Source organism: Vombatus ursinus, unplaced genomic scaffold, assembly GCF_900497805.2.
Source record: "Vombatus ursinus unplaced genomic scaffold, bare-nosed wombat genome assembly UNPS02014773.1, whole genome shotgun sequence".
Lineage (NCBI taxonomy): Eukaryota > Metazoa > Chordata > Mammalia > Diprotodontia > Vombatidae > Vombatus > Vombatus ursinus.
In genome coordinates this window covers 36,791,593-36,818,708 of record NW_020954551.1, presented here as the reverse complement: position 1 = coordinate 36,818,708, position 27,116 = coordinate 36,791,593, and the positions used below count along the sequence as shown (strand labels likewise).

General features: G+C 41.3%; 1 protein-coding gene across 7 annotated transcripts in view; it reads right to left on the bottom strand.

Annotated features, from left to right (window-relative positions):
* Positions 1–27,116, bottom strand: part of PPARG (peroxisome proliferator activated receptor gamma) — a 174,074-nt gene that overhangs the window by 6,111 nt on the left and 140,847 nt on the right. For 6 of the 7 annotated variants that reach the window (XM_027863923.1, XM_027863921.1, XM_027863924.1 and 3 more), the window contains one exon: positions 11,924–12,374. The exons of the other annotated variant lie outside the window; for it this stretch is intronic. In XM_027863923.1, the coding sequence (XP_027719724.1) occupies positions 11,924–12,374 (451 nt within the window). The remainder of the gene's footprint in view (positions 1–11,923; positions 12,375–27,116) is intronic. 7 annotated transcript variants of the gene reach the window in all.

Here is a 27,116-nt window from a genome sequence, read left to right as displayed (position 1 = left end):
TCTATGTCCTTGTCTTTCTTTGCTTTTGTTTTTTTTCCTCCATACCCCTCTCCCTCTTGGTATCCACTTTCTGCCCTTGGCTGCTGACTTTGGGAGAGTAGTTTGAATTAGTGAAAAGGCTAAAGAAGAGAAGATATTCAGAGGCTAATAGGAGCATAGCTGTAGGGCTGGTCAAGATCTGAAAAGCATCCATTCCAACTCCTTTGTTTTACAGATGAGGAAACTGAGGTTCCTAGGTAAAGTGACCTGCCAGGGCTCACCCAGCTAGTAGGTGTCAGAGGCAGGATTTGAACCCACACCTTCCTGGCTCCAAGTACAGGACTCTATCCAATATAGGCAGTTGATTACTCTCTGGAAAAACTGCTGACAGGGAAAAGGGGAATGATGTTGTTAAAAGGTCTTGTAAGTGATTAACCCACACATAAAAAAATTGTTTATAATTTGCACATTCATTGTCTGAAGTCAAAAGCTTCTGCCAAAGTCCTTCATTCTTAAGTAGGTTTCACATGTTAACATTTTCCTTGTTATAGTAATGGTGCTATTAATGCCCTCTCTGGTCCTGGTCCAAGTAACAGTCACTTCTATAAATAAAATACCTGATTATGTTTTGTTTGAATTATGGGGGCGGGGAGGGAGGGAGGGACAGGGCAGGACAGCCAGGCTGAACAATTCACTATTTTTACTCTTCCACTAAGTAGCAAGTATCCTTTATTACACCTCACACAGCTTACTTGGTCTACCTTCCACCCCCACCCCCCAACCCCATGCCAAATATCTTGATCACTGGCCTTAACTTCCTAAGCACAAAACAACACACACAAACACACACACACACACACACACATACACACACACATTCAGTAGCTAAAAGGAGGGGAGGGAGACAAAGATGGGCAGATAATTTAATTCAATAATAATAATAATTTAAATCAATCCAGCAAATAGTTATTAAAATCCTACTATGTGCAAGGTGTTGTACTAGGCCTTGTAGCACTTCCCTACCCTTTCCCTATTAGGAGTGAAGCCCTTTTCACTTGGTAATTCCCTCCAGAGAACTCGGTCTGGTCTTTCATTTCTAGGTCCCTCTCTTTCTCTCTTCACCTAACACAACCATCTCCACTTTATAGTTATTCACTGGTGACTTCCATTAGCGTTCTCAGACCCAGTCAGGGCTTTCATTATTCCTCACTGACAGAAGGCTGCCAGGACATCTGGGCATGTTGTGCCAGTCAGGAGGATGACCCACCTCTGCCTGGGGTCATGCAGAGTTTAAACACACATTATGAGAACCCCAAATGATCGAATATACCAGAGCACACAGCCTCCAGTGGGGAGGGGAATGATTCAGTGGTCTGGATCTGAGCGCCCTGTCTGCCACAACCCACAGTCTCTAAGCTGACAGATGATGGCTTGTCTGCTCACATAACTTCTCCCAGACTGTCAGGTCTGGCTGCTAACATGGGCCTCTTACTCTCAGTCAACAGGGTTAACTATTTCACAGCTACAATATGTGCTAAGTTAAAATTCTCCACTACCTAAGCCCTGCCATGGGCCTCAGGACCATGGCTAGGCCCTAGCTGAAGCAAAGACAGAAATGTTGTTAGGAGCAAACATTGGGGATGCTTGTAGTTTCATTGGTCTGATGAGTCATTTCCCACTCCACTCACCCACTGGGTAGAGTATGCTTATCGATTGTGGGCAGAATGGTTATGGGGAAGTGCAGCCCTTGCTGAACAACAGTGTAGTCTGGTCCTGGCTCTGTCTCGGGTTGGTTAGGCAGGTCACATGATCCCTCTGGAGTTTAGTGTCCTTTATTTATTAAAAGGGTCATCTGGCCTCCTGGTTCATCCAGCTCATCCACTTACATGACCTACATTGTCACTGTACCAACTTCAGCCACCCATAGGGGTGGTGAGATATTAGACTTCATCATCACCCCAAACTACTCTACCTCCATGACACTGAATACCAAAATTCTCCTCTATCATCATCCAGATCAGTTCTTCCATCTGTCTCCATTTCATGACACTCAGACCCATTTGTCATTCTTCCCAAGACCTTTAGTGCCTTCCTTTGTCTCTCAGTCCTTTACCCATACCCTGGGAATGCTTTCCTTGCCTCTTGGTCTGGACTCCATAGTTAACCACATAACGGAACCTACTCTGCTACAGTTGACTCTGCAACGCACCCTGCTGCACTGTAGTTAACTCCGCAGTGGGCCTTGTTCTCCTCCGTGCAACCTGCTCCCAAATCTCTTTCAAATTCATGCTTTCATTTGCCCTATTTTGCAGGTCTCAACCTTGGGTTACTTTCCACACCTGCTTTTTCTTGTCCTAAACATTGCTGGAGTCATAAAACTATACCATCACCTGGGTTGTCTGGACGTAGATATTGGAGAAAACCAGACATTCTATAGAGATTTTGTCAGTTTGGGAATCTGAAAAACAACCCAAACATCAAAATGTGTCTATTCTGTTTCATGCAATGACCTGCGCCTCCCTTGGATGGATCCTCTCATCAGCATTACTAGCATTTAACTGATGACTTGTGAAATAAAAAAGTTATGAATACACTTGCCTAAACCTGTGTGGGTATTGCAGAATAGAAATTATCCTATCCAAATCCAGATAATGTCAGTAAAAGCAGCAGAGGAGATGAAGAGGCAGTGGGAAGAGCCTGGGGAGGGGCTGCAGCTCCAAGAGCTGATTCTATAACATGTCTTCCCATTACCCATGTACTGTAAGTCTGCGGATGATTAAGAGCCCAAATATCTTAAATTCATAGAGAAAATGAAATGGATCCTTTTAAGGACATTACCCTTAAATTTTTTTCTCCCCTAAAACTAATCCTGTCATTAAAAAGTGCTCTAAAGGAAGAGGGTGGGAGATGCTCCTTCTATTTGTCTTAGCTTATATTTCATTTTTTTTAAATAGGCTGATCATCTTTTGCTTTTTCTCCATCATCCCAGGAGCCTGGAAACTTGAGAAGAAAAACAACAGCTCCATAGATAAGGCAATTTAGGCACAGAAAGGAGGTGGCAAGAAATGGTTGCACAACTGGGGTGAAGATAGCACACCTCATTCATTCATTTATTCATTCAACAAACATTTATTAAACAGCTTCTACGTACTAGGCACGGTTCCAGGCAGTTGAAAAAAGAAAGATTCGCTGCTCTCAAGAAGTTTACATTCATTGCCGCTTAGGGATGAGAGGCTTATATGTGTATATGTAAATAAAAATGTTTAAAGTGAAAAAAGTAATTTTTTTTGCAGGAGGTGGGAAGAGAACATTAGTAACTAGAGGGTACAGATCTTAGAGAGGAGGAGTCAAGTAGGCTTAGCTTTGAAGGAAGTTAGATATTTCAAGAAGCACAGGTGAGGAGAGTGAGAATTTCAGCCCTGGAGGGAAGGCAAAGACAGAGGTGAGAGATGAAATGGTATATACTGTACTGGGAACCACATGTTAACTTGCAATGTAGAATTTGTGACAGGCAGTAAGGTATAATAAGCCTAGAGAGGTAGGCTGGAGCCAGACTGTGATGGTTTTTAAGAATTAGAGATTCTTGAGCCAGAGCAGTGACATTCTCTTTTTTGGGAACCCAATTATTAGCAAAACTGGAGAACGCATGGATCATGAAAATTTTTGTTAATAAAAGTTTGTTGAATTTGAAATGTGACAAAATTAATAATAATAAAGAAGATATGAAGCAAAGCTTAACATCTCACTTAGTGATCCCACCACTGCAGTAGGCTTTCTCATAATTAGTGATCAAATAGATATCTGAACTCAAGTAATAATCAAAGGGCTTTACTTTCCTTAGCTTTTCAGCTAAATAGCCCCTTAGGAAAGGGCTATAGGGTTGAGAGACATAATTGAGCCTTTCCCTTTAAGTCTTTCTAAGACAGAATGAAAAACAGGTAGGTCTGATTGCCAGAGTGGGAATATTCCCAGTGATGTGATATATGTTCACATCTTGATGGAACTCACTGGGGTGCAACACTTGGTTGAACTTTAATGCTGAGAAAGAAGGAAAAATGAGCACATTTCACCTGTGGCCGGGCACATGGGCTTGCGCTGCCTAATTGTCATGGGGCAGTGACACCATATGCAAGGGGATGTGTAGATGGGAGAACATTCATTCCACATGGTCCCAGGACACTGTGCAAATGAACACAACTGCCCTACCCAGCAGGTTTAATGTTAGTGATAAAAAAAAAAAGTGCTGCTAGGATTGATGGAGAATAAACAAGCTGGCTCTTGGGACTTTGCCTAAGCCAGCTCAAGCTTGAGTGGGTACCTGGGAAGGTCGTATTACTTCCCATTTGTTACCACTGCAGTTCATTTTTCAGTTTCTCCCTGTTGTTAGGATGATGATGGGCATTTTGCCTCACAAAATAAATTGCAAAAATTTTTTTAAAATGGTCAATTTCCCACCCTTATGACTTTGGAGTTTGGGAAGAGCTTTGCTGGCCTCCAAACTGTTCTGAATTCACAGAGAGGACCTTTTCTCAGTGTGGGCTCTTTCCAACTGGCAGCCTCACCTGCTTTCCTGTGCCATGCAGTATAAGCTCCAGCACTCAAGGGAGCGGTGCGTCCAATATCATGGCTCAGGGCTTGTCAGCTTTGTTGAAGTGGAAGAAAAAAAGAAAAACACAGCCACTTGGCTTCCATCTTTGGGCACATTTTGAGAGAACTCATTAGCTTAGCTGGGGCAAGGATATAATGCCAGCCATGAAGGTACTTGTGCTGGAGGTAATTTCGGAGTGCTGGACACACACTCCCCACCCTGTCAATGGGGTTGTGAGAGGGGGGAAAGGAGGAAGTGGAAGGGAGACTTCAGTTCAAAGCTTCTAACTTCTACTTAGTACTTCTGGATTATTAAGAGTCTTGCTACTCTGGGTCTATTAAACTTGAAGAGTTTACACAGTGAAGGCGAATATGGGTCACAGGTGTCATCAACAATACGCCAACACAGGCTATAAATGTCTACGGATGTGAGATCATAGGAACATATGATTAAGGGCTAGAAGGGACCTTAGAGGGTATCTAGTCCAACTTTCTGTTTTACATGTGAAGAAATTGAGGCTCAGTGAGTAAGTGGCAGAGTAGGAATTCAAACTCAGGGTATCTGACTGCAGAGTCAATGTTCTTTTCACTATCCTATGCTCCCCAAAATGGTAGTGGGTTTACTCAGGAGGATAAAGGAACAAAGTAAATGATTTGTCATTTGTGCCCTCTAGTATTCTGTATGTAGAACATTGTTTAATCAATGCTCCACCCCCACCCCCCCATTCACTCACTTATTTATTCCTTTAGTCAACACCAAGCATTTATTAAGTGACTACTATGTATGTATCAGGCACTGTCCTAGGTGCTAGGACAGTGTCAGCCATACTTAAGGAGTTTCCACTAGAAGGAGAAGAGTACCCATTGAAAAGAATACTGAATTAAGGATCTGAAGCAGTGAGTTCTATACTAGATTCCATCAGTATGGGACTTTGAACAAATGACTGGGATTCTTTGTACTTGTTTCCTCATCTTTATAATGAGATGATAATTCCTGCAGTGCCTACTGCAAAGAGTAGCTAAGAGGACGAAATAAGATCAAGTCATATTCTGTCACGGTCCATGTACTATATATAAAAATAGGTGGCACAGGGGCTAGAGAGCTGGATTTGGAGTCAGGGAGACTTGAGTTTAAATCCTGCTTTAGGGACATTGATTAGCTGTATGACTCTGGGAAAGCCACTCAACCTCTCTCAGTCTCTGTTTCTTCAGCTGTAAAATGGGGAGAATAGTAGCACATACCTCCTAGGGTTATTGTGAAGACCAAATGAGATACCTCTTAAGCACTTTGCAAACCTTAAAGCACTATATAAATGCTAGGTATCATCATCATCATCATCATCATCTAACAAATATGAAGATACTTCTGAAAAAGTACAAAGCTATTAAAAAGTACAAAGCTATTAAAAAAGTGATTTACTCTATTATTACTATTTATTACTGGAACATATGCTTCACTTGGCTTTCTCGTAGAGGTTACAGATACTGTTACTGTATTTTTAAGAGCCAAATGGAATGTTGTGGAAAAGGAAGTTTGGATTTATAGTTGTAACTGTCATTCTAGTAAGGTGCTTTTTTCTTGTTGAGTTTTTCCCTCTGTGTGAGTCTAATTTTGACTATGAGGATCTACGAGATGAATTCTGGAGAACACTGAAAGAAAGGGGAGGAGAAACTTTTCTCTTGTTAGAACTGTATTAACTGTTTTTTTATGGTAACACAATATGAGGAAAACTTTGTAAAGAGTTAAGTCTGGGGAAAGACTATTAAGAGTGATGGCTTGAGAGAATCTGGAGAAGAGTGAAAGAAAGGATGGAGAGGCCTTATTTCTTGATGAAACTCTTTTAATCTTTGTCTTGTGAAGACACTTTATTTGTTATCTGGAAGGAACTAAATGGTGTGGGACTGGGTTCTCAGAAGTGAAGTCATTTGCCATTACAGTGAGGGTTTGAGATGACTGTGGCTGTACTGATAATTATCAGTGTCTTTCTTTTGTTATTGATTTCATTGTTATATAAATGCTAGATATTATTATTGTTGTTGTTAATAAACTATGCTTAGCAACTTATATTCAGTAATATTTTTTACAATCTCAGATGATTAAGGGATTTAATGTGAATGTATACACACAGATATATGAATAACTATTATTTTTTAGCTATTTTTGCCGGTTTTGTTTTTTTGCCAGGTTTTGCCAGTTTATTAAATAAATAATGAGATATTTACATGTGGTCTCCCCCATTAGAATGTATGTTTTAGAGAACAAGGACTATGGATTTTTGTTTTTACCTTTCTTTGTATCCCTGGCTCTTAACACAGCACCTGGAATACAGTTAAGTGTTTAATAAGTTCTTGTTGACTGAAAGATGTAGTGATATGTCATTAATTAATGAGGAAATATACAAACATATCCCTAGCTTACCCTAGAGCTTGGGATGATGGGTTAAAATATAGGAAGAAAGCAAGTTCCAGGCTTAGGTTAGAGAGGACTTACAAGAGATTGTAGTTGACCCTAGACCCTTTAAACCGGGCTACTTTATTAAGTAGCTGTCACTTGGATGACTTTTTGAATTATTCCAATTCTTGCACAAAATGGAAGGTAGAGTAAATGAGCTAGGAACCAGTCTGGGGAGGAACTGAGTCACCTTTTCCAAACCTGGTTTTAGAAGAATTGACTGACAATGTATAGATGCTCCAGGGAAGCAAACCCAGCTCCCTAATCTGAGGGTGTCATCAGTTCTCAGGGCACAGAACGTTGAATAACAGTGATCTGAGTGTTACATCACTATTTCCTCCCGCCACCACCTTCACCCTGCTAACTACTGAGGTAGGTCAAATCAGATACGCAACATTCAAAAAACCCCCAACCTGCCATTCATTTCCCCAATGGGCCACCCCATTTTTGTACCTCACCTAGACCAGGAACACATGTACCTTAACCAGAATGAGGTCAGTTGGATCCCTGCCAACATTTTTTCTTTCTGAAATCCCTGAGGCAGGGGAAACTGAAGAGGATAAGATTGTTGTTAGTTGCTAAGGCTGAACTGAAGGAGAAGAAGGGAAGTCTGGCGGGAAGGGAGGCTTTTTTGCAGGCATGGATTCCCTGCCACACTCCACACCCCCTTCTACAAACTAAAAGAGGGAATAATGAGCTCGATGTCTTTGCTTGAGCCAACTGCAGTTTGGGCCGTCATGGTCACTAGCCAGAGTCTACTCTACTCAAATGTATGAAAACAGAAACATTCCACCAAGTATCCAGATATTTGATTGTACAATATGAAAGCCTTGTATACTTGGAAACATCTGTATAATTCACAGTATCCTTCATTGCTCATCTGCACAGTTGCAACTGAGTAGAAAAGAAATTATATATGCTTATCTGTCATTGTATTTGTGTTTATTTTCAGTAAGACTCATGATTTCACTGGTCTAAGGACCTCCCAGTGAGGAAATTCCCTTGACCAAAGCAGAATGACATCTCTTTTGCAACTTAGCCATAAAGCAGGTGTTCTTAACTTTGAGTTCAGGAATTTGTTGTTCTTATTATGTTGATGTCTGTATTTTACTACAACTAGTTTCCTTTGTAATCCAATGTATTTCATTTTATGCATTTAAGAATACTGTTCTGAGAAGCAGTTCATAGACTTCACTGGACTTCGCACGGAGTCCATGACATAAGCAAGGTTAAAAACTCCTGGATCGGAGAGTTGTCTTGGAGCTCCGAGGGGTTAAAGAACTTGCCTGGCAGTGATGCCCCAGGAGGCAGGTCTTCTTGATTCCAAAGCCATTCTTTATTCACTTTCCCAGGCTGTCTTTCTCCTTCACTGGGTTTTAAAAGTCAATTCACTCAGTCACTTATTTCAAATGATAGGAGTTAATTGAAAATCAAGATGGCAACTTTTGTGTAATCTTCAAATTGTCTCTAGGTCAATCTACTATGGCACACTGCCTTAGTATTAACTCCTGTATCCAGCTAATAATAATGGCTGATATTTATAGAGCACTTCAAGACTTGCAAAGTACTTTATGTGTGTTATCTTAAATGACTGTGAAAATGTGGTTGAGAGTAGGCCTGGAAAACACTACCACCACCAAAAAAAAAAAAAGGAAAAAGAAAAAGACAATAGGCCTGGGCAATCTGGCCTGGCTCTCTAGAGGGCTCTGGGGGTTCTATGCCTATTTGGAGGAAATAGGTTCATTGGAAACTAGGTGTAGGTCATCTGGTTTACTGTAGGGCCTAAAAAACTCTCTCAAGGCCCATCCTGGAGTAAACACAAATCTGGCTCAGTCTTGAGATTAACAGGTTTTTGTTGACTGAGAATGATCATGGCACCATGTTGAGTATCTGTTTAGAGTCTAACTGGTCCCCAGAATTACACAGAGAACCGAATTGCATTCCTTCTAGGGGCTGATAAACCGAATGTCCAATTTTTTTTTTCTTTTTTCTTTTTTTTCTTTTTGGTGAGGCAATCGGGGTTAAGTGTCTTGCCCAGGGTCACACAGCTAGTAAGTGTCAGAGTGTCTGAGGTGGGATTTGAACTCAGGTCCTCCTGACTCCAAAGCCAGAGCTCTATCCAATGTGCCACCTAGCTGCCCCCCAATTTCACAGCTTATTCACCATGACTTACTTCTTCCATGTTTATTTCATGCTAAGAGAAGCAATATTTGCTTAGAGTAGAATATGCCTAGATGTATCTAGAACTCAGGAAGCAGAACTCTTGCAAAGCCATTAGGAAATCCATATGTGAGCCCTATGGGTTAAGTGGAAAGCACTGGTATGGAGGTTAAAATGACTGGATGAGTTCCAGATTCTGGCATTGGTGGTACAGTGGATATAATGGCAGGCCTGGAGCCAGAAAGACGTGAGCTCAAATCCAGCGTCAGACACTTACTTGCTATTTGACTCTGGGCGAGTTCACTTAACCTCTGTCAGCCTCAGTTTCCTCATCTATAAAATGGGAATAATAACACCTACCTCCCGGGGTCATTGTGAGGATTAAATGAGATATTTATAAAGTGTTTTTGCATACCTTAAAGCGCTCTATAAATACCATTATTAACCCTGAGCAGGTCACAATCTCTCTGAGACTCAGGCACCTCAAGTATAAAATGGGAATAACCAATATTTGTATTATCTAACTCACTAGGTGGTTTTGTTGAGAAAAGTGATTTTGTAACCCTGAACAAGGGTTACATAAATGTAGCTTGTTATGGGGTTTTCTTTTGTGTGTTAAGACAAAAGTCACATTTTAGAACCTACATGGTTGCTAGCCCTGGAACTACTCTTGCAGATGAAAAACTAAAGCTTAAAGATTAAAGTTCATTCTCCTGTAACAGTATTGAGTGATATTTATCTAAAACCATTTTCAGAGCTCATTCTAGGCTAATTAATGAATTTCATAAAGGGCTATAAATCACTTTTTCAAACAGGCTCGCTGATGAGAAATGCAGCAGGGCACATTCACAACCTTTTTATTGATGACTCCACTTTTGGAACCACCGATGCATGATTACTCATTCTCGTCATGCGTCCGGTCATATAAAATAACACTGCCCAAGTTCACGGAGCTCAGAATCTGAGCTTCGGCGGCGGCCCTGGTCATCCTCCCACCCTTCCCCCACTGAATTAAGAACCAGAAAGCTTCGACTGGCTCAAGTCCCAGCTGTTCACTTTTCCTAAATATCAGACAACGTGCCTTATAAAATTGATTGTTTTTGTCAAAAGGCTATACTTTCTCACTATGAACTGTCATAAATTGGGTTCAGATTCTTCTTTACTGAATTAATTAAAATTCTCAGGGGCTAAAGACTGCTTTAATTTAAATTTGAACAAAGCCCTCTGAAAGGAACTGAGCTTATCTGAAGCGGCTTCAGGGAGACCAATAAAACATGCTGATATCCTCCAGTACATATTTTTGGTAAGTGAAACCCAATGCCGGAAAGTTACTTTTAAATTAATTTCAACCTGACAGAGTAACTTTAATGAGATTTATGCCTCTCAGAGTAAACTGTTGGATTCTAATTAAGCCACTATGAGATGCCAACAGGCTGTAGGGGGTTATGCTCTGTTCTGATACATTGCACCCTAGATTCCAGAGGAATTCTGCCTTCAGAATGACAGAAAAGAACGATGCTTGATGGTAACTCCAGTACAGGGCCTCTTTCCAAAGAACCTGCAAGGCTGTAACACACATTATCCATGCTGCAGAGGCAGTCCCAGGTGCAGGTAACACCTGGGAAAAGTCATTCAAACCTCAACACATGGAAAAAGAAGCCATTAGCTCAAGCAATTAGGCCTCATGCCTCATCAGCAAGCTAGGTCTTTCTCTTATTTCTACCATTCAATTCACCTGGCTCCCAGGATACTGATGCCCTTAAACAGAGAGAAGCTTGTAGTTAGCCTACAGAAAACCCTCCTAAAACCTTCAATTTACTAAGCAGTAAATTTTCCCTTAAAAACATTTTCTTTAAAGAAAAATGAGAGATAACTATGCATATTTGTTATGAGTTTTGTTTTTCTTTTTCAATGGGGGGAGTGGGGAGGGAGAGAAGGTGCCTCTTCGTTAATTGGAAAAATATAAATTAAAAAAAGAAGGAAAGAAAGAAAAATGGGAGTTACTGCCAACCTTCCCTTTCTCCCATCCAGACGACTGGCCTTCTAGTCTGTTCAAAGTATCAGCTGAGTACAGACAACACAAAATCAGAGAGGCATACTAGATCTTTGAAAGGTCTAAAGACTGGTAATTTCATTTGGATCACGGTTCTAACAGGACAGAAGGCACGGTTTTGGTCCCTAAACAAACCAGCTTGTTTTTCTGTCCAGCCGTCTCTCTTAAAAGTGCACCTAAAAAAACTTGGGTGTGGCAAGAGGGTACTAACCAAGCTAGGGTGTGGATGTGGTAGGGTAATTCATCTGCAGACTGGGAAAACAACTGAAGCCTTGCCCTTCTGGATGAGGGGGTCACCAGCCCCACCCCCTTTAGGAAGTATAGTCCATTATTATTAAAATGAAAGAAAGCTGGAGGAGGAGAAGCTTTGTAGTAAGTGAGTCACTAGTGTGTAGATTTTGGTGGTAAAGATAGTATGTAGAAGCAAGGACAAAAAAAGATCCTATGTCTCCCTCACATGCTCATGGAGTATACACTATTTAAGGGTCTATAACCTATAGACCTATAACCTTGAATTCTGTATTTGCAATCACGGCACTTGGAACACCATTGGTATTTTATATCCAAAGACTCCAACAGGTACGGGCAAACAAAAGAGGAAGCCCATTAAAAGGGAAAAGGGAGGTCAACCACTGCTTTGCCCCTCTTCCCCTTCAGCCCACCCTCCATGGAAAGTCTTAATGGAAGCTTACCTCCACTGAGGATGATGACGGCTATAAATATTGCTAGGTCGCTATCATCTAATTCCAGTGCATTGAATTTTATAGCAAACTCAAACTTGGGCTCCATAAAGTCACCAAAGGGTTTTCTCAGGCTCTTCAGAAACTCCCTTGTCATGAATCCTTGGCCCTCGGATATGAGAACCCCATCTTTATTCATCAAGGAGGCCAGCATAGTGTAGATGATCTCATGGACACCATATTTCAAGAGGGTCACTTGGTCATTCAAGTCAAGGTTGACGAAACCTGGAATGCTCTTGGCATACTCAGTGATCTCCTGGACGGCCTCCACAGAGCGGAACTGACACCCCTGGAAAATGCGGATGGCAACTTCTTTGCTTTGTTCCTGCAGGGGCGTGCAGTGCTTAAATTTAATCTTGTCTTCTCCCATCATTAAGGAGTTCATGTCATAAATAACAAATGGCTGAAAACAGAAAGGGGGAGAAGTGGATGGGGTTAACCTAATTTTAATTAAAGTACTGTAGCATCAAAGTTCATAAAACAGGCTTTTTTTAAAAAAAATGTATATTTGCCTCCTTTACAGAAATCCTCAAAGCTGCACATACTTGATGAGACTTTTCTTATCTTGCCACTCATTTAAATAATCTACTGAAACCAACTATGCTTAATCTATTTCAGTCTTTTTCAGTGAAGCCATTCAGTTGTGCCTGGTTGATTTTTAGTGACAATCTTTCATGTTTGTAGGATATATTGTTTTGGGCTTTTTAAAGGAAGGAATTCAGATTTATCATTTCCGGGACATAGGGAATGCCTGATGTGGAAACTCCTTTTATTGATCAATCAATCACTCACTCAGCATTCATTAAGTGCCCATTATGTGCCACGTACTGTCCTAGGTGCTGGGGATAGATAGAAAATTGAGTCAGTCCTTGTCATTAATGAGTTTATACGTCCATACCTCCTCTGTAACTTATAGCCTTAGAGAGTTTCTTGGAATATTGAAATGCTGAGTAACTTGCCCAGGACTACACAGTGAGTAAATGTCAGAAGTAGACCTTGATTCTAAACCTAGACCTCAACCCATAGTGCAACAATGCTTGTTGATGGTGGCCTTAATGGTGCAAAACTAGATATGTATTTACCTCTAGTTATTCTGTTTTACAGAACAAATTTTTAACTTTCTTTCATTGAAAAAATGATCACCAGTGGATCAACTTGGGCAAGAATACCTCCCCTCAATCTAAAAAGATCCACTATTTAACTTGAGATTAAATCGAAAATCTCAAAGGCTTCAAAGTTTGCATATGAAATATACTAAATGATAATAAATCAGTCAGAAACAGATTAGAAAAATCAAGGCCAAGAAAACGTCTATTTAAAAAAAAAATACTCTGGAAGCAATCAGTTTCGGAAAAAACAGATGTAAGGCCTCTGGGTAAGAGCTGCAAAAAGAAGTGGCCAAAAAAAAAGGTCTGAATTTATCTTAGCAATGTGAATCCTTAAGGGACAAATTATCGAGTAAAATACATGCAATCATTTATGTGGGTCTGCAGCAGACTACTTGGGAAAAGCAAGTTGTATTTGAAAAGTAATTGGCTTTTCTTCGCTTATTACAGCATCATGCAGATATGGCCAGGGATCTGGTAGAGTGCAAAGAAAGGGCCCGGGGAACTGGAAGTCAGGTGACCCGAGTTGTGGTCCAAAATCCTACAATGGAAAGAGTCAGAGGCTTTGGAGGCAGAGGACCTGAGTTGGAATCATGGTTCTGTCAGTTGGTACTTGTCTGACCTTGGGCAAAGTCATTATTTTTAACGTCTCTGGGCTTTAGTTCCTCATCCATAAAAGGAGGATTCTGGATTAGGTAGTCTCTACTCTAAGTTCCTGGCGAGATCTAAATCTGTGATGCTATCATCTCTAAGGGCCTCAGTTTATTTATTTGTAAAATGAAGAACTAGATCCTTTCAGCTTAGGTCTATAACTGATTGTTGAGAGCATGAATAGTGAAGAGAAGGTGATGATGCCAGGAGTCACATCCCTGGAGGAGCAGGCAGAAGGCTCACTAAAGTCTGCTGGTACAGAGCAGGGAAAGGAAGGTCACCTCAGTTAAGTTCCTTCCTTGCTGGGAACCCTGGCAAACTCTGATGTGAAGTTGGGTTCATCGTGGTGTCAACTGGTTTAGCGATAATACCAGAAAAGACTTCAGGATTTTCTGCTAGGTCTTAGTCTGCTAAATGGGGATCAGAATGACCTTTAAAATTTTAGTTTACTTCTATGTAAAAAGGGGGAAATTGAAGTGGGTGGTTTTTAAGATTTCATCCACAAATAAATATCCTATTATAAATAAATTATAAATAAAATCCTATTATCCTCTGACCTCTTCCAGCTCTATCAGCCAAAGTCTGAAGTCAGTTCTTTGTTGTTCAGTTGTTTTAGTTGTGTCCAACTCTTCATGAGCCCATTTGGGCTTTTCTTGGCAGAGATACTGGAGTGGTTTGCCATTTCTTTCTCCAGCTCATTTTACAGATAAGGAAACTGAGGCAAACAGAGTTAAGTGACTTGTCCAGGGTCACACAGCTATTAAGTGTCTGAGGCCAGATTTGAACTCAGGAAGATGAGTTTTCCTAACTCCGGACCAGTCAGTTATACATTGGGAGAAATAGTACTGGGGTTATGATCCTTTCCAAGTTCCAAGCTCATAACAATCCAAATTAGTCCAACTCTATTTGGTAAGATCACTCAAGAACTGTGAATGTTCTCTAACAAGTAATTCAGTTTAGTGGCACCATTAGCAACCTTAAGCAAAGAGCTTAAGAGGCCAAGGGTGAGTTAACAGTCCTGGCACAGCTCGTAGCAGCTCTGTCTACCTCAGCCTTCGGCAGGAAGGAGGAGCCCGGGAGGGCAGTAAGCCTGCCTTCAACAACAGTGCTTCCTCCTGGGTTTCTAAGATACGGGCTGCTCTGCAATGTCACATCTGCAGTTTCCATTTTTCAGGCTGATTTCTGGGATTTCAGGAGAGAAGATGGTGTTCAAACTTCTGTCTTCAGAAATGATGTTACTATGGGAAGAAGAGAGAAGAGAATGCCAGGGGATGGACTGTCTCAGATCAATATTTACTGTGTCTTCTCAGGATCCTAGGGAAATCAGAGTCTCAGAACTAGAAGGTACCTCAGAGGCCATCTGGCCCAACCCCCTCATCCTACAGAAGAAGGGCAGTGATTGACCCAAAGTCACACAAGTTATTGGTAATAGAGCTGAGATTCAAGTATAGGTGTTCTGCCTCCAAATGCCAATGTACTTTTCACTCAATTCAATCAATAATCAATCAATAAACGTTTATCAAGCACCTGCTATGTGTCAGGCACTGTGCTAAGTGCTCCACTTCCTTACACTACACCATGGTATCATGTGCTCTTGAATGTCTGTTGCTGTGAGGTTAAGAACAACTCTCTTAGATTTCGTGTAGAACTTTTTAAAAAATTCATTCATGCGCTTTGCATGTATTATTGGACATTATAGCTAAATATACTGGTATCTTATTCCCCTACTACACCGTCAGCCCTTAGAGGGCAAGGACCATTTCCTATCTAAACTTTGCATATCTCTTAGTAAACGTTTATTATGTTGGATCAGATTATTATTTTTTGAGAGGCAGCAAAGTCTGTGGGGACAGAGTAGGGAACAGAATGTCACTTCAGTTGTATTCCTTCCCTGCTGTGAACTCTGGCAAACTCTGATGTGAAATTGGGCTGGGGATGGTGGCAACTGGTTTAGAGATAATACTGGAAAAGACTTCAGGATTTTCTGCTAGGTCCTGGTCAAGAAGACCTGGATTCATCATCCCACCCCTGGTACATTCCAGCTGTGTGACCTTGGGCAAGTCACTTAAAACTCAATACCCCCAGGCAACTCTCCAATTCTCAGCTGTGGGATCTCGGTACAAAGAATTTCCTTACTAGGAGTTCCCTATTCCAATGAAGGTCTGGTCCCAAAATAATACTGTATTTCAAAAGGCAGTGTGGTGGAGTGGAAGGAGAATTGGATTTGGAATCATAAGACCTGGGTTCTAGTTTTGGTTCTTCTATTTCCTAACTCTCTGTTCTAAGTCATGTCCCCTCTCTGGGCTTCTCCTTGCTTATCTGTAAAATGGGTAGAATAATATTGGCCCTGCCTACCTCACTGGACTGCGGAGAAGAAAGAATTTTGTCATGGGTAAAATCCTGGAAGAATGTGAGCTATTATTATCATTATTATTATTATTATTGTTATTGCTCATTTTTGTCGCCCTCCTGTAGAAGTAATTCTCAATGGCCAATTGTGCACGGGATGGCTGGTGATGTTTTGATAGAAGCCAGACAAAGTATGGCCCCTGCTCACATGGAGTTTATGGTCTATCTGAATCCACGCTCATGAAATGTCAGCTCTCTTGGGGCAACTAGGTGGTGCAGTGGATAGAGCACCGGCCCTGGAGTCAGTAGGGCCGGAGTTCAAATCCGGCCTCAGACACATAACACTCACTATCTGTGTGACCCTGGGCAGATTACTCAACCCCATTGCCCAGCCCCCCCCCCCCAAATATCGGCTCTCTTTAGTACCTCTAGAATAGACTGCCATAGAAAACTTCTAAGATGCTGTTGCACTGTACATAATATGGCTGTAATACCACCTCTCAATCCCATAAGGCAACGATATGTATGGAACGCCAGGCTTTATTTTTTGGACATGCTTCTGTCTCATGGCACAGCCCCTCAGGCCCGAGGATATGCACAGAGTGATTTCTCCTCAATGGAAGCCCTTTATCTGGAACCATGCCCTAATAAGTCACCCCCGTGACTCCACTTTTCCCCCTCCCCCTCCAACTATAGCTCTTGGTTCCTGTTTTTGAGACTGTGATAGTTAAACTCCGGGCACAAAAAATCCTGCTAATTCTTTCTCCCCATTTAACAACAATGTGTCTTTAACCCCTTGGCAATCGATGGTGGTCAGGATTTCCTGGCAATAAACACTCAAGGACAAAGAAAAGAATCTAGCACCCCCACCACATCATACCAAGCCATTCCAGTTTTTTTCCCCCTCAGCATTTCAGGTGCCAACTGTGCTCAGATGGGGCTGAGGTGGAAGAGAATTTTGGGTATTTACATGCAAATGAGTGGCACAGGGGGCCTACTTCACCAGGAAAGTCTTTATTCCATTTAGTCACAGCACTTATCTTGGCTGCTAGGCAGACTATGATATTTTCATTGTACTCTGGAAAAACAGATACAAGTTTAGAATTCAGGTCTCCTGTCTCTTAGTCAAAGACTATCCTAGGGGTCATTTCTATTTATATGAGGTTCTCATACCCTGGGGCTCTAGGGGTGGTGCCTTTGAACTAGGAACCGTTAGGTCCTCCAGCTGCCAGGTTAGTCCTGTATTAGACAGAGGTAAACATGAACGCCTATCAAATCTCAACTTTTTTTTCCTGGCTCCTTTGGAGACTTAAATAAATAGAGACAAATAAACAAAACATTTAATAGGTCCAACTACTTGCCTTCCAATGAGCTAGAATATAACCACAACTCTTAAAATACTCTATGCCAGTTGAATATCACTCAGTTGGCATAAACACTAATATTGGCCCAACAATCGAGTAAAAACAAATGATCCAAGCAGTTTGTTAATTAGCTATATATAGTGCATTATGTTTTTATTTTGTTTTAAGATGTGTGAATGTTAAGACAGGGCTCTCAAAAAAGCTCTTCCAAGACCTGTCAATTGTACCTCCACCACGTCTCTCCTATCTGTCTTTCCAACCAACCAAGCCACCATTTTATTACTAAATCAGGCCTCCAACTCCTCTCCCTTGGACTACTTGAACAGAATCTTAATTAGTCTCCTTTGCTTCCACTCTCTCCCATCTCTAATCCATCCCCCACACAGCAGCCAAAATAATTTTCCTATGGCTTAGATCAGATTATTTAATTCCCCAGCTCAGAAGTGCTTAGCCCAGTGCTTGACACATAGTATGAGCTTAATAAATGCTTACTGACTGACCGAAAAGCCTTCAGGAACTCTCTACTGGCCCTAGTATAAAATATCAACTCCTCAGTCTAATACTAAATGTTCTCTATATAAAATCTATGGCTTACCTTTCTAAACTTCTGCATGTCCTCCCTACCTCTGTTTCCCTTGTCTTCCTCCAAGGCTCAGGTCAGATGTCCCTTCCAACGTGAAGCATTCTCAGTGACCCCAACTTGGTTAGAGCTATCTCCTTCTATCTACTTTTTGCTCTTGGTTCTGCATCCTCCAATAGAAATGGCTTTAGATTCTGCCCCCCCCCCCTTCTCAGGAGTAAGACATGGCTTCATTTTTGTCTTCTTATCCCAACACCTTGTGTTTGTCACATCGTAGGCACTTAAAAGTCTATCAGATTGAACCCAAGATGTATTAGCTTAGATCAAACAGATCTAGAAACTGGTCATAGTTATTTTTCAAGGCTCTGCAATAGAGATATTTAAAAAAATACATATAAATGACCATATTTGCATGGATTAATGATTCCAGAAGCCTCTAGAGCAGCCCTTTTTCTGTTCTGCTATCACTGTTCTACTTTGGATTCTTTTGTTTTCAGGTTCTCCTGGTTTCTCTTCTAGGATTTTAAGATTTGACCAATGACATCATTTTGATCAGAGTTGGGGTGAATTCCCACTCATTCCTATTACCTCCCTTGCCCTCAGTTTCCTTATTTGTAAAACAAAGGGGTTGGACTGGATGACTTCTAGGGTCCTTTTCCATCTCTAAATCCATGATCTCATAACTTAGAGCCAGAAATGGCCTCAGATTTGTACCCCTTCCCCGCGACTTACATTTCTACCCCCAAGGAATATGGCAAACTTCAGGTCATAAAACCAGTTCCTTGACAGTTTTGGATTTCTGATCCTGCTTAGAACCAGCCACTTTTCTGGTGACAATAGTCCTTCCATTAAAAAGAAAGAGCATAATTTCCAACATGCCCATAGTAAACAGTGTAATGCTCTGGGGCTCAAAGTCCAAAATAGTACAAATAGTATAAAAAGTTTTACTCACTATTTGTAGATAGAGCACAGCCGCCATCTCTTAGATATGGCGTGAAAAGTTGGCAGGCAGAGCCCAAGGGTTTGTCTATTTATTTATTGTTTTATGACAAAAACCACGGCGCTGAGAATGGTTTTTTTGAAAGCTGCCCTCTATTTGTTTTCATCCACAAACATGGAATCATGTGACAATGATACACCTTATGTGAATATCACTCCAAGGTAATAGTCAAACATGAGGTACTTCCAAAGTCCAGCCAGTTATCAAATGTTCATTCATGGAGCAGAACACCAAAGTTCATCTATTAGTTTCCCTGACTGCCAGAGTTCAGGGCGACTTCTGCTAATGGGTCAAGCTATTGGCGGAAACTTGAGTTGTCCTCATAGGTGACCACCTCCTCTGTGCACTTGAGAGAAGGTGCTGGAAGGACAGCCTCCTCCTAAACATCTGTCCTACTGGAATGCTATGGAGTAGCTCTCTCCTTTACCCTCTGCTTAAAATTTACAGCAGCGAAGCTCTCAGACATCAGAAGTGGGCACATTATGCTCAAAATGCCAATCTTAAGATATAGTTTCCCTATTCCCTAAAAGGATAGGGCAACCTTTTCCTTAGCTCTTTGACACATTTATTTATCAGATTAGCTAGTCATCATCACTTTGAATCATCTAGAATAGGGGGAAGTTCTTAATACTTCTGGTGTCATGGGCCTTTTTGTCAATCAGTTGAAACCGATGGACCCTTCCTAAGAAAACACATTTTTAAATGCATAAAATGAAATAAATAGGATTACACAAGAAACCAATTATATTGAAATACAGTTATCTATATCTATAAATCAACCTCTAAGTTCATGGCCTCCAGGTTAAGAACTCCTGATCTGGGACATGATGCAACAGAATATCTAAGGGGATGGGATAGTGCCTCTTAAGGCAGGAACTCAAGAAAAAGCTAGATGACCATCTGTTAGGGGGTCTTCTGGGGAGAGATGCCTGTAATCCCTCCATGCCTTCTAACTTTCTCCTTCAACTCCAAGATTCTATAACAGATCTGATTTCTATGGCTTGAAAATTGAAAAAGTGCTTTGCTCCCAGTGGGCCAATAAAGGGAGCACCCCCATTTCATGAATTTGGGAAACCCAGGTTCAGAGCAGTAAGGTGACAGTGATGTCATCATGCAGCCAGAAAGCAGCAGAGCCTGGATGGGAGCCCAGGTGTCCTGACACCAAGTCCAGTGTTCTTTCCTATACACAATGACATAAGTGTATTGGAATATACATATGTTCTTTCCAATGCATTCGTGACATAAGACCCAGCAGTTTTGATTTGGGGTAGAGGATAGAGAAGAGGTCAGGGCAGAAGTATAAGTAAGAATGTAACCTAGGTGACCCAGGGCCAGGTTTGGACGTTGGCCCAAGCAGGAGAAGCTGGGATTGTTTTGTATGCCGCAGGGAAAATGCTAAAAAAACAAACCTTGCCCATGTCACAAATTTGCTCAAGGTAGTTAACTAAGCAAATGTATACGTGCACGGGACAGATGAGTAATTCAGCGTAATTTTGAATCCCAATCAATCAAGAGATACTTTTATATGAATACTTGACTGCATTTGCTGAGAACCAGCCTGGTGTCATGGAAAGAACACTGGATGTGAAGTCAGAGAAGCTGTGTTCAAATTCTAATTCTACCCTGTATTACCTGGGTTGTCTTGGACTAGGCTTTCCCCTCTCTTGGTTTTGATTGCAACATTCATAAAATGAGGGCTGGATTAAATAATCTAGAGAAAGATTCTATTTACCTCTAGGTTATAGGATCTCAGGAACACAGCTTCAGAGGTCATCTGGAACATTCTCTCATTTTACAAATGGGGAAACTGAGGCCCAGAGAGATAAGGTAATTTGTCCAAGTTTATACGGGTTCTAAACAGCAAAGCTATGATACAAACCCTGCTCCGGTTCCCAATTCAGCTGTACCACTCTTATCCCTGTGACTGGTTAGATCTCCTCATAACAGAAAAAAAAAAAAAGTCCAGAACTGATAGGGATATTATCAACAGGATCTCTTAAAGGGGGTCATGACCATCAATGGGAAAGCAAGCAATAATGTAAATTTTAAAAATGGCCCCTCTGAGACAGTCACTTTAATTTCCCTCCCTCCTCCTGGGGCTCTGGATTATGGGAGCAGGCTTCTCTTGTCCTGGCCTGAGCAGCAGTAATGATCTCAGTCCCAACAGGGTGTGTAGTGGGATTCAAACAGCTTCACCACACCAGCTATAACCACTTTGTGATCTCCACCCTCTAAGGAGCCCTGACTTCTGCAAATTATTTCCTCTCAAGGCAGCGATCTCTACTTTCATAAGTCCTGGCCAAAAGATAACAGAACAACACCCTGGAGATAGACTCGACCAGAAGAACAACATGATTGTGTCAATAAAGAATGAACTGCTAGTCTTTTTTGGAAATTACTTTCTGGTTTTCCTCTCCCCATTTTCCTCCCTTTGCAACAACTTCATTCTCCTACTGCCTAATTTGATTTTGCAGGATAGCAAGAAAGCGAGATGCCAAACAGCTCGACTTCAGCCTTGGCCATCTGGGGAGTAAGCTCTGAGTTTCAGATTGCCTTCCTCCTGCTTCCACAACCTCCTCTCTTGCGAGCTCTCCCCTCCCCAGAGCACTCCTAATGGGAGTTTGGTCTGCAGAGGCCAAGGGCTCCTCTGCTTGGCTCCTAGAATTTCCAACGGGTAATAGTTTTCCGTTTTTGCCATGAAAAGAGAAGCTCCCAATGGGTCATTAGTATCTCAAATTATCTTTAGTGGTTGATCGCCAAGAGATTTACCTGGAATGAATTTTAAAAATGAAATGAGATGGGCCTGGTTTATGTAACCCTCAGCAATGTCTAGGAGAGCTGGGGAGCAACTAGTATTAACTGAAATTCTAGATGCCTGAGCAAGTTTCAAGAATAATAATAAATGGCGTATATCTGGTTCTTCGAGGTTTGGAAAGTACTTTACATATATTGTTTCATTTTATCCTCATGATAACCCTAGGAAGTAAGTCTTACAATTAATATTATTCCAATTTTATAGATGAGGAAACCAAGGTTCAAAGAAGAGGCAACATTTAGAGCAATGGATGAAGCTAGAATCAATAAGACCTGAGTTAAAATCCTTCCTTAGACACTTACTAATTGTGTGACCCTGGGCAAGTCACTTAATCTCTAACTATCCTAATTTCCTCATCTGTAAAACGCAGATAATAATAGCACCTACCTCCCATGGTTGCTGTGAAGATAAAATGAGATACTTGTAAAGATTTTTATGCAAGCCTTAAAGTGTTATATAAATACTAGCTATTATATAAGTTAAGTAACTGATCCAGGGTCATATGACTAGTAAGTAAGTGTCTATGGTAGGATTCAAACCCTGATTCCAAGCATAGCTCCCACCCCTTCACCATGGTGCGTTCCCTAGTGCTGCTGCCGCCACTTTCACACTTGTCACTCCCCCAGAAGTTGTAGACTCTCTCTGACTGTAGATGGGGATCAGTAGGTCTGGGATGGGAGGCAATTGAAGAGTCTGGGGCTTCTGGAAGCCAGCCTGACCCTAGACAAGTCTGGAAAGCAATGAAGCGTTTTGTTTTGTTTTTTCCCTACTTCCCCATTGAGCATCCTTCATCCTGTTTCTTATCCTCCACCCTTAACCCTCTTGCTATCATTAATCTCGCTTCATTTAAGGGAGCAAAATTACATCATATCGGGAATATAAATGTTTTCATATGAAAACCCTTCTAGTTCCAAAGGATCTCTAATCTCTAATGGTGGAATTTCAGGCACTGTGACAGGTGGTAGGTGAAAGGATTTTCAATATGGGGCCTACCTAGTGTATTTCAGATAACAACACTAGGTTCTTGGCTGGCTGGTCAGTGTGGGTTGGCCCTTCTAGACGTCTAATATGGTGGGAGAAAGAAGAAGAAGAAGGACAAAGGGATGTAGGGATAGAAGTTATGGATGGGATAAGGAGGAAAACAAAGATGTGTAAGACATTTGGTCAGCTCACATCCCTAAGTCCTAATTCTATTATATCCTTCCTGTGTATTTTCCTCCTCTTCCCTAGCCAGACACCAAAAGATATCAGGCTTAACTTATTTACTGCCTTTTCTCTTAATAATGACTTTTGGAACTTGAATTCAATTTCCTTTGAGTAGAGCCTGGGAAGCAGTCAATACTTGCTCAATCAGCCTTTCCAAAATGCAAACTAAAGAGATTGCCTTTTCCCCCCTATCATGGTCAGACAGTAGAACTCTCAGATATCTATTTCTGTATTTTTTTTAAAAAAAAAAATAGTATATCCTTTAACAAAACTAAAATTTATTTGTGCTGTAAATTTAATATTTCCCATGGACTGGTTTTGCCAGTCCAATTTTACCACTGACACTGGGGAAAACCAACATTTAGTCCAGCCAATACCCATCATTGCTGCTAACTCAACTATTTGGAAACGCACATCCATTGTGAAAGAGGTTGAAGTCAATGGGATAGCTGTGCATCAATTAATTTCATGCAGATAGGCACAATCTCCTTGTCACTTCTATGCTGAAATCTCATACTTGCCAAGGTTAGTATATCCACATCCTGCGTTACTCCCTCGGTGAGATCAAGGAAGCCGTAGAAGGAACTATATCTTGGCCTTGCTTCCTTTGATGCATATTTCTAGGTACACTTGGACAGGACAAATTCTGCTTTTCCATAAGGCATCACCAATAACCCAACCTATGGCTCTCTCTCTTTTTCTCTTGTTTTTTTTTTTTTGTTTTTTTTGGAGGCAATTGGGATTAAGTGACTTGCCCAAGGTTACACAACTAGTAAGTGTCAAGTGTTTGAGGCTGGATTTGAACCCAGGTCCTCCTGACTCCAGGGCAGGTTTTCTAAACAGTGCACCACCTACCTGCCCCACAGCTCTCTTTTTAAACACATCTTCCTGGTTCACTTCTAGATGCTAAGAAACGTAGGCGAATCTGTCCATTCTTATAAGATTATCATAGTCTTTTTCTAGGTGAGTTCAATGGATTCCCCGCAAGCATTTCTGTTCCCATTATGGCTTCATAGAACCCTGGGGGGCCCTGTCATTAGCCAGCCTTGCCCCTGAAGCTATATCTAAAGAACAACAACCCCAAACCCAATCATGTCAGAGACATTTATCCCAATGGACCAGATGCTTAAATGTGATGTCCAAGGAGCTTGAGTTTGGCTCAGGCTCAGGGTGGGCTATGGAATAACCAAACATAAATGAATCATAGGTTTTGATCACACCTGACCCACCCCTTCCTCCTACCTACTGGAGTGGATCAGCACCGGCTCATTTACATATCCAATCTGGTCAACCCAACCACTAGTTTTGTCTTTCGGCAAAATGACTTTATGATTACAAGTTACTTTTCCCTTGAAGACAACTTCTGGTTTGAGCCAATTCTTATTACTTATTACTCAGTTTCCTTATCTGTAAAATGAAGGGTCTGAACTATATGGTGTCCAAGAGTTCTTTCCTTAGGAGCAGTTAAATGGAACAGTGGACAAAGTGCAGAGTCTAGAATCAGGAAGACCTCAACTTAAATCTGGCCTCAGGCAGTAGCTGTGTGACCCTGGGCAAGTCACTTAACCCTGTTTGCCTCATTTTTCTCAGCTGTAAAATGAGCTGGAGAAGGAAATGGCAAACCACTCCAGGATCTTTGCCTAGAAAACCCCAAATGGGGTCACAAAGAGTCAGATACAACAAAAAACGGTCGAACAACAATGAAAGGGTCCTTCCAGCTCCATAAGGTTTCAGCATTTATACCTGAAAGGGGTTTTAAAGAAAGGACAAATCTGATAGTCCAATACCCATATTTTACTAATGAATAAACTAGAACCTAGAGAGTCTAAGTGTTTTGCTAAAGGTCATAGAACTTATCAGTAGCAGAGCCAGGTTTCAAAGCAGATGATTCCAAATGCAGCCCACTGTCTATTATACCATGGTGTCTCCATGGTTCCAAGTTCCAGGCTCTTGGCTCTAATCATGCTCAAGGGGCTATGCCTGCTGGATACTTATTTTCATGAGCAACCCAAGTTGATGTACTAAAAAAAAACCCCTTATATTACCCACTAAGATAAAATAATAACTCTTATTTATATAGTGCTTTACATAGTTTTTGTTTAAGCCTCCAAACAATCTCGTATGGCTAACACATCTATCTATCCCTATCTATAGATACAGATAGATAGATGATAGATAGATAGATAGATAGATAGATAGATATAATCCCCATTAGATAGATGATGAAACTGAGGCTCAGAGACATTAAAAGAATGCTCAGGGTCACGTAGCATATAAGTGGTATTTATCCAGGGTTCAAATCCAAGGCTTCCTTTCTCTAAGTCCAGTCTCTCCCCCCATCCCTTCCCTTTTCCTTCACTATACCACACCGCCCTACCTAAGCTAGAAATGCCTGGGTCCACTGGGAGCTCATGGTTAAAAAGAAATGGCTTAAAGAGAGTCACCTAAAAATATCAGTTTTTGGTGGGGATGCTTCATGGTATTCCCCTATTTAAGCACACCCAGCATGTGGATACCATTCTAGGACTCTGCCTTAGCCATTCTCTGGTTTCTAATTAGACACTGAGGTAGCTTGTTAGCTCTCTTCGAGGCCCTATGACATTACTGAGTACAATATTGCTGTAGGAAGATAAATTGCATCTTTGCTCTCCTGGGATGTATTGAGCACAGTTTGTTTAATGGAGTTGAATCGAATGCTGGCTGGCTCCTTGTTATCCCTAGGAAGTGGTTTTGCCTCTTGGAGAATCTTACTTAATCACCATTTTCCTCTTCCTCATTAAAGGTGTTTCATCCTGGGTTATCAAGTCAATGAGAAAGTGAGTCTTTCTGGTGGCTGGAAATGTTGCAATGGCCCAAGGCACATAGGTCAAAGTCTGTAGACTGCCACAGAAAGTTAGCACAAGGAGAGATCTCAGATAACCAGCTCAAGATGGCAAGGAGGGAAAAGCTGTGGCTCTGGAGTTGGAGGAGCTGAGCTCCTTTGTCACTTTCTACCTATGTGACCCTAACCTCCCTGAGCCTTGGTTTCTCCATTTGTAAAATGAAGGAGTTATACTAGATGACCACTGAGGTCTCTCCCATCCTGAAATCTATGATCTTATAAATCCAACCCTTGCATTTTACAGATGGGGAAAGTGAGGCCCAGAAAGGAGATACGATTTGTTTAAGATCATGAGCTAATTAGTGGTAGTCCTGGGACTAGAACCCAGGAATCGTTAACATGCTAGTCAAGCTACTGAATTCCATGTTCCCAGGTTCCAAAAAATTAATGCCTTTTCCTAATAGCTTTCTGGCTTCTAGTGCTCCAGACATAATTGATGAAGCACCTCAAGGAATGGATGGTAATGTAAAAGTTGGGATGCATTCTTACACTTCATTTTACATTTTATGTTGGGCCACTCCAGGAGTTTTCCTAAGAGGCAAGAGAGTTGCGTGCCTTAAAAAAAATTGTTGGTATCTCTCATTTTTACATCAACTACATTTCCCAATATCTCTGCCTTTCAGGGAGCTATTCTTTATATGCACGTCCTTAAAATATAGCAATTCTTTTTTATGTTGTTGCTACTACCCAAGGATTGCCCCTTTTCCAATGAACACTCTTTCATGTAATGAGAATAATTAATCAAAATGAATCAATGTATTTGCCCCGTCTGACAACATATGTGTCATTTTGCACCTGTAGTCCAACACCTCTCTGTGGGGGGAGGAAGGTATGCCAGATGCCTTGCCAAGGCCCTTGCTCAGGTGTTTCTGCTTAAAGGGATGTTGTGGCCAAGTCTTTTGTCTTCAGGAAAAGGGATGACCATATACCCTAACTGAAGAAGAGGGGTGGCAGGATGAGGTGACTGGGATTATTTCCTTAAGGTTATGCTGACCCACGAATGCTAGAGGTTTGTTCTCAAGGATTTTATTAGGTGAACTTGGATTTCCTCCTCCCCTTTTCAGCGTGTTTACTTACCCTATCTAAAAACATTTCCTGTGTTTAGACTCAGCTTGAAATATGTAACAGCCAAGAGCAGAAGGGTATTGTGTGTGTGTGTGTGTGTGTGTGTGTGTGTGTGTGTGTGTGTGTGT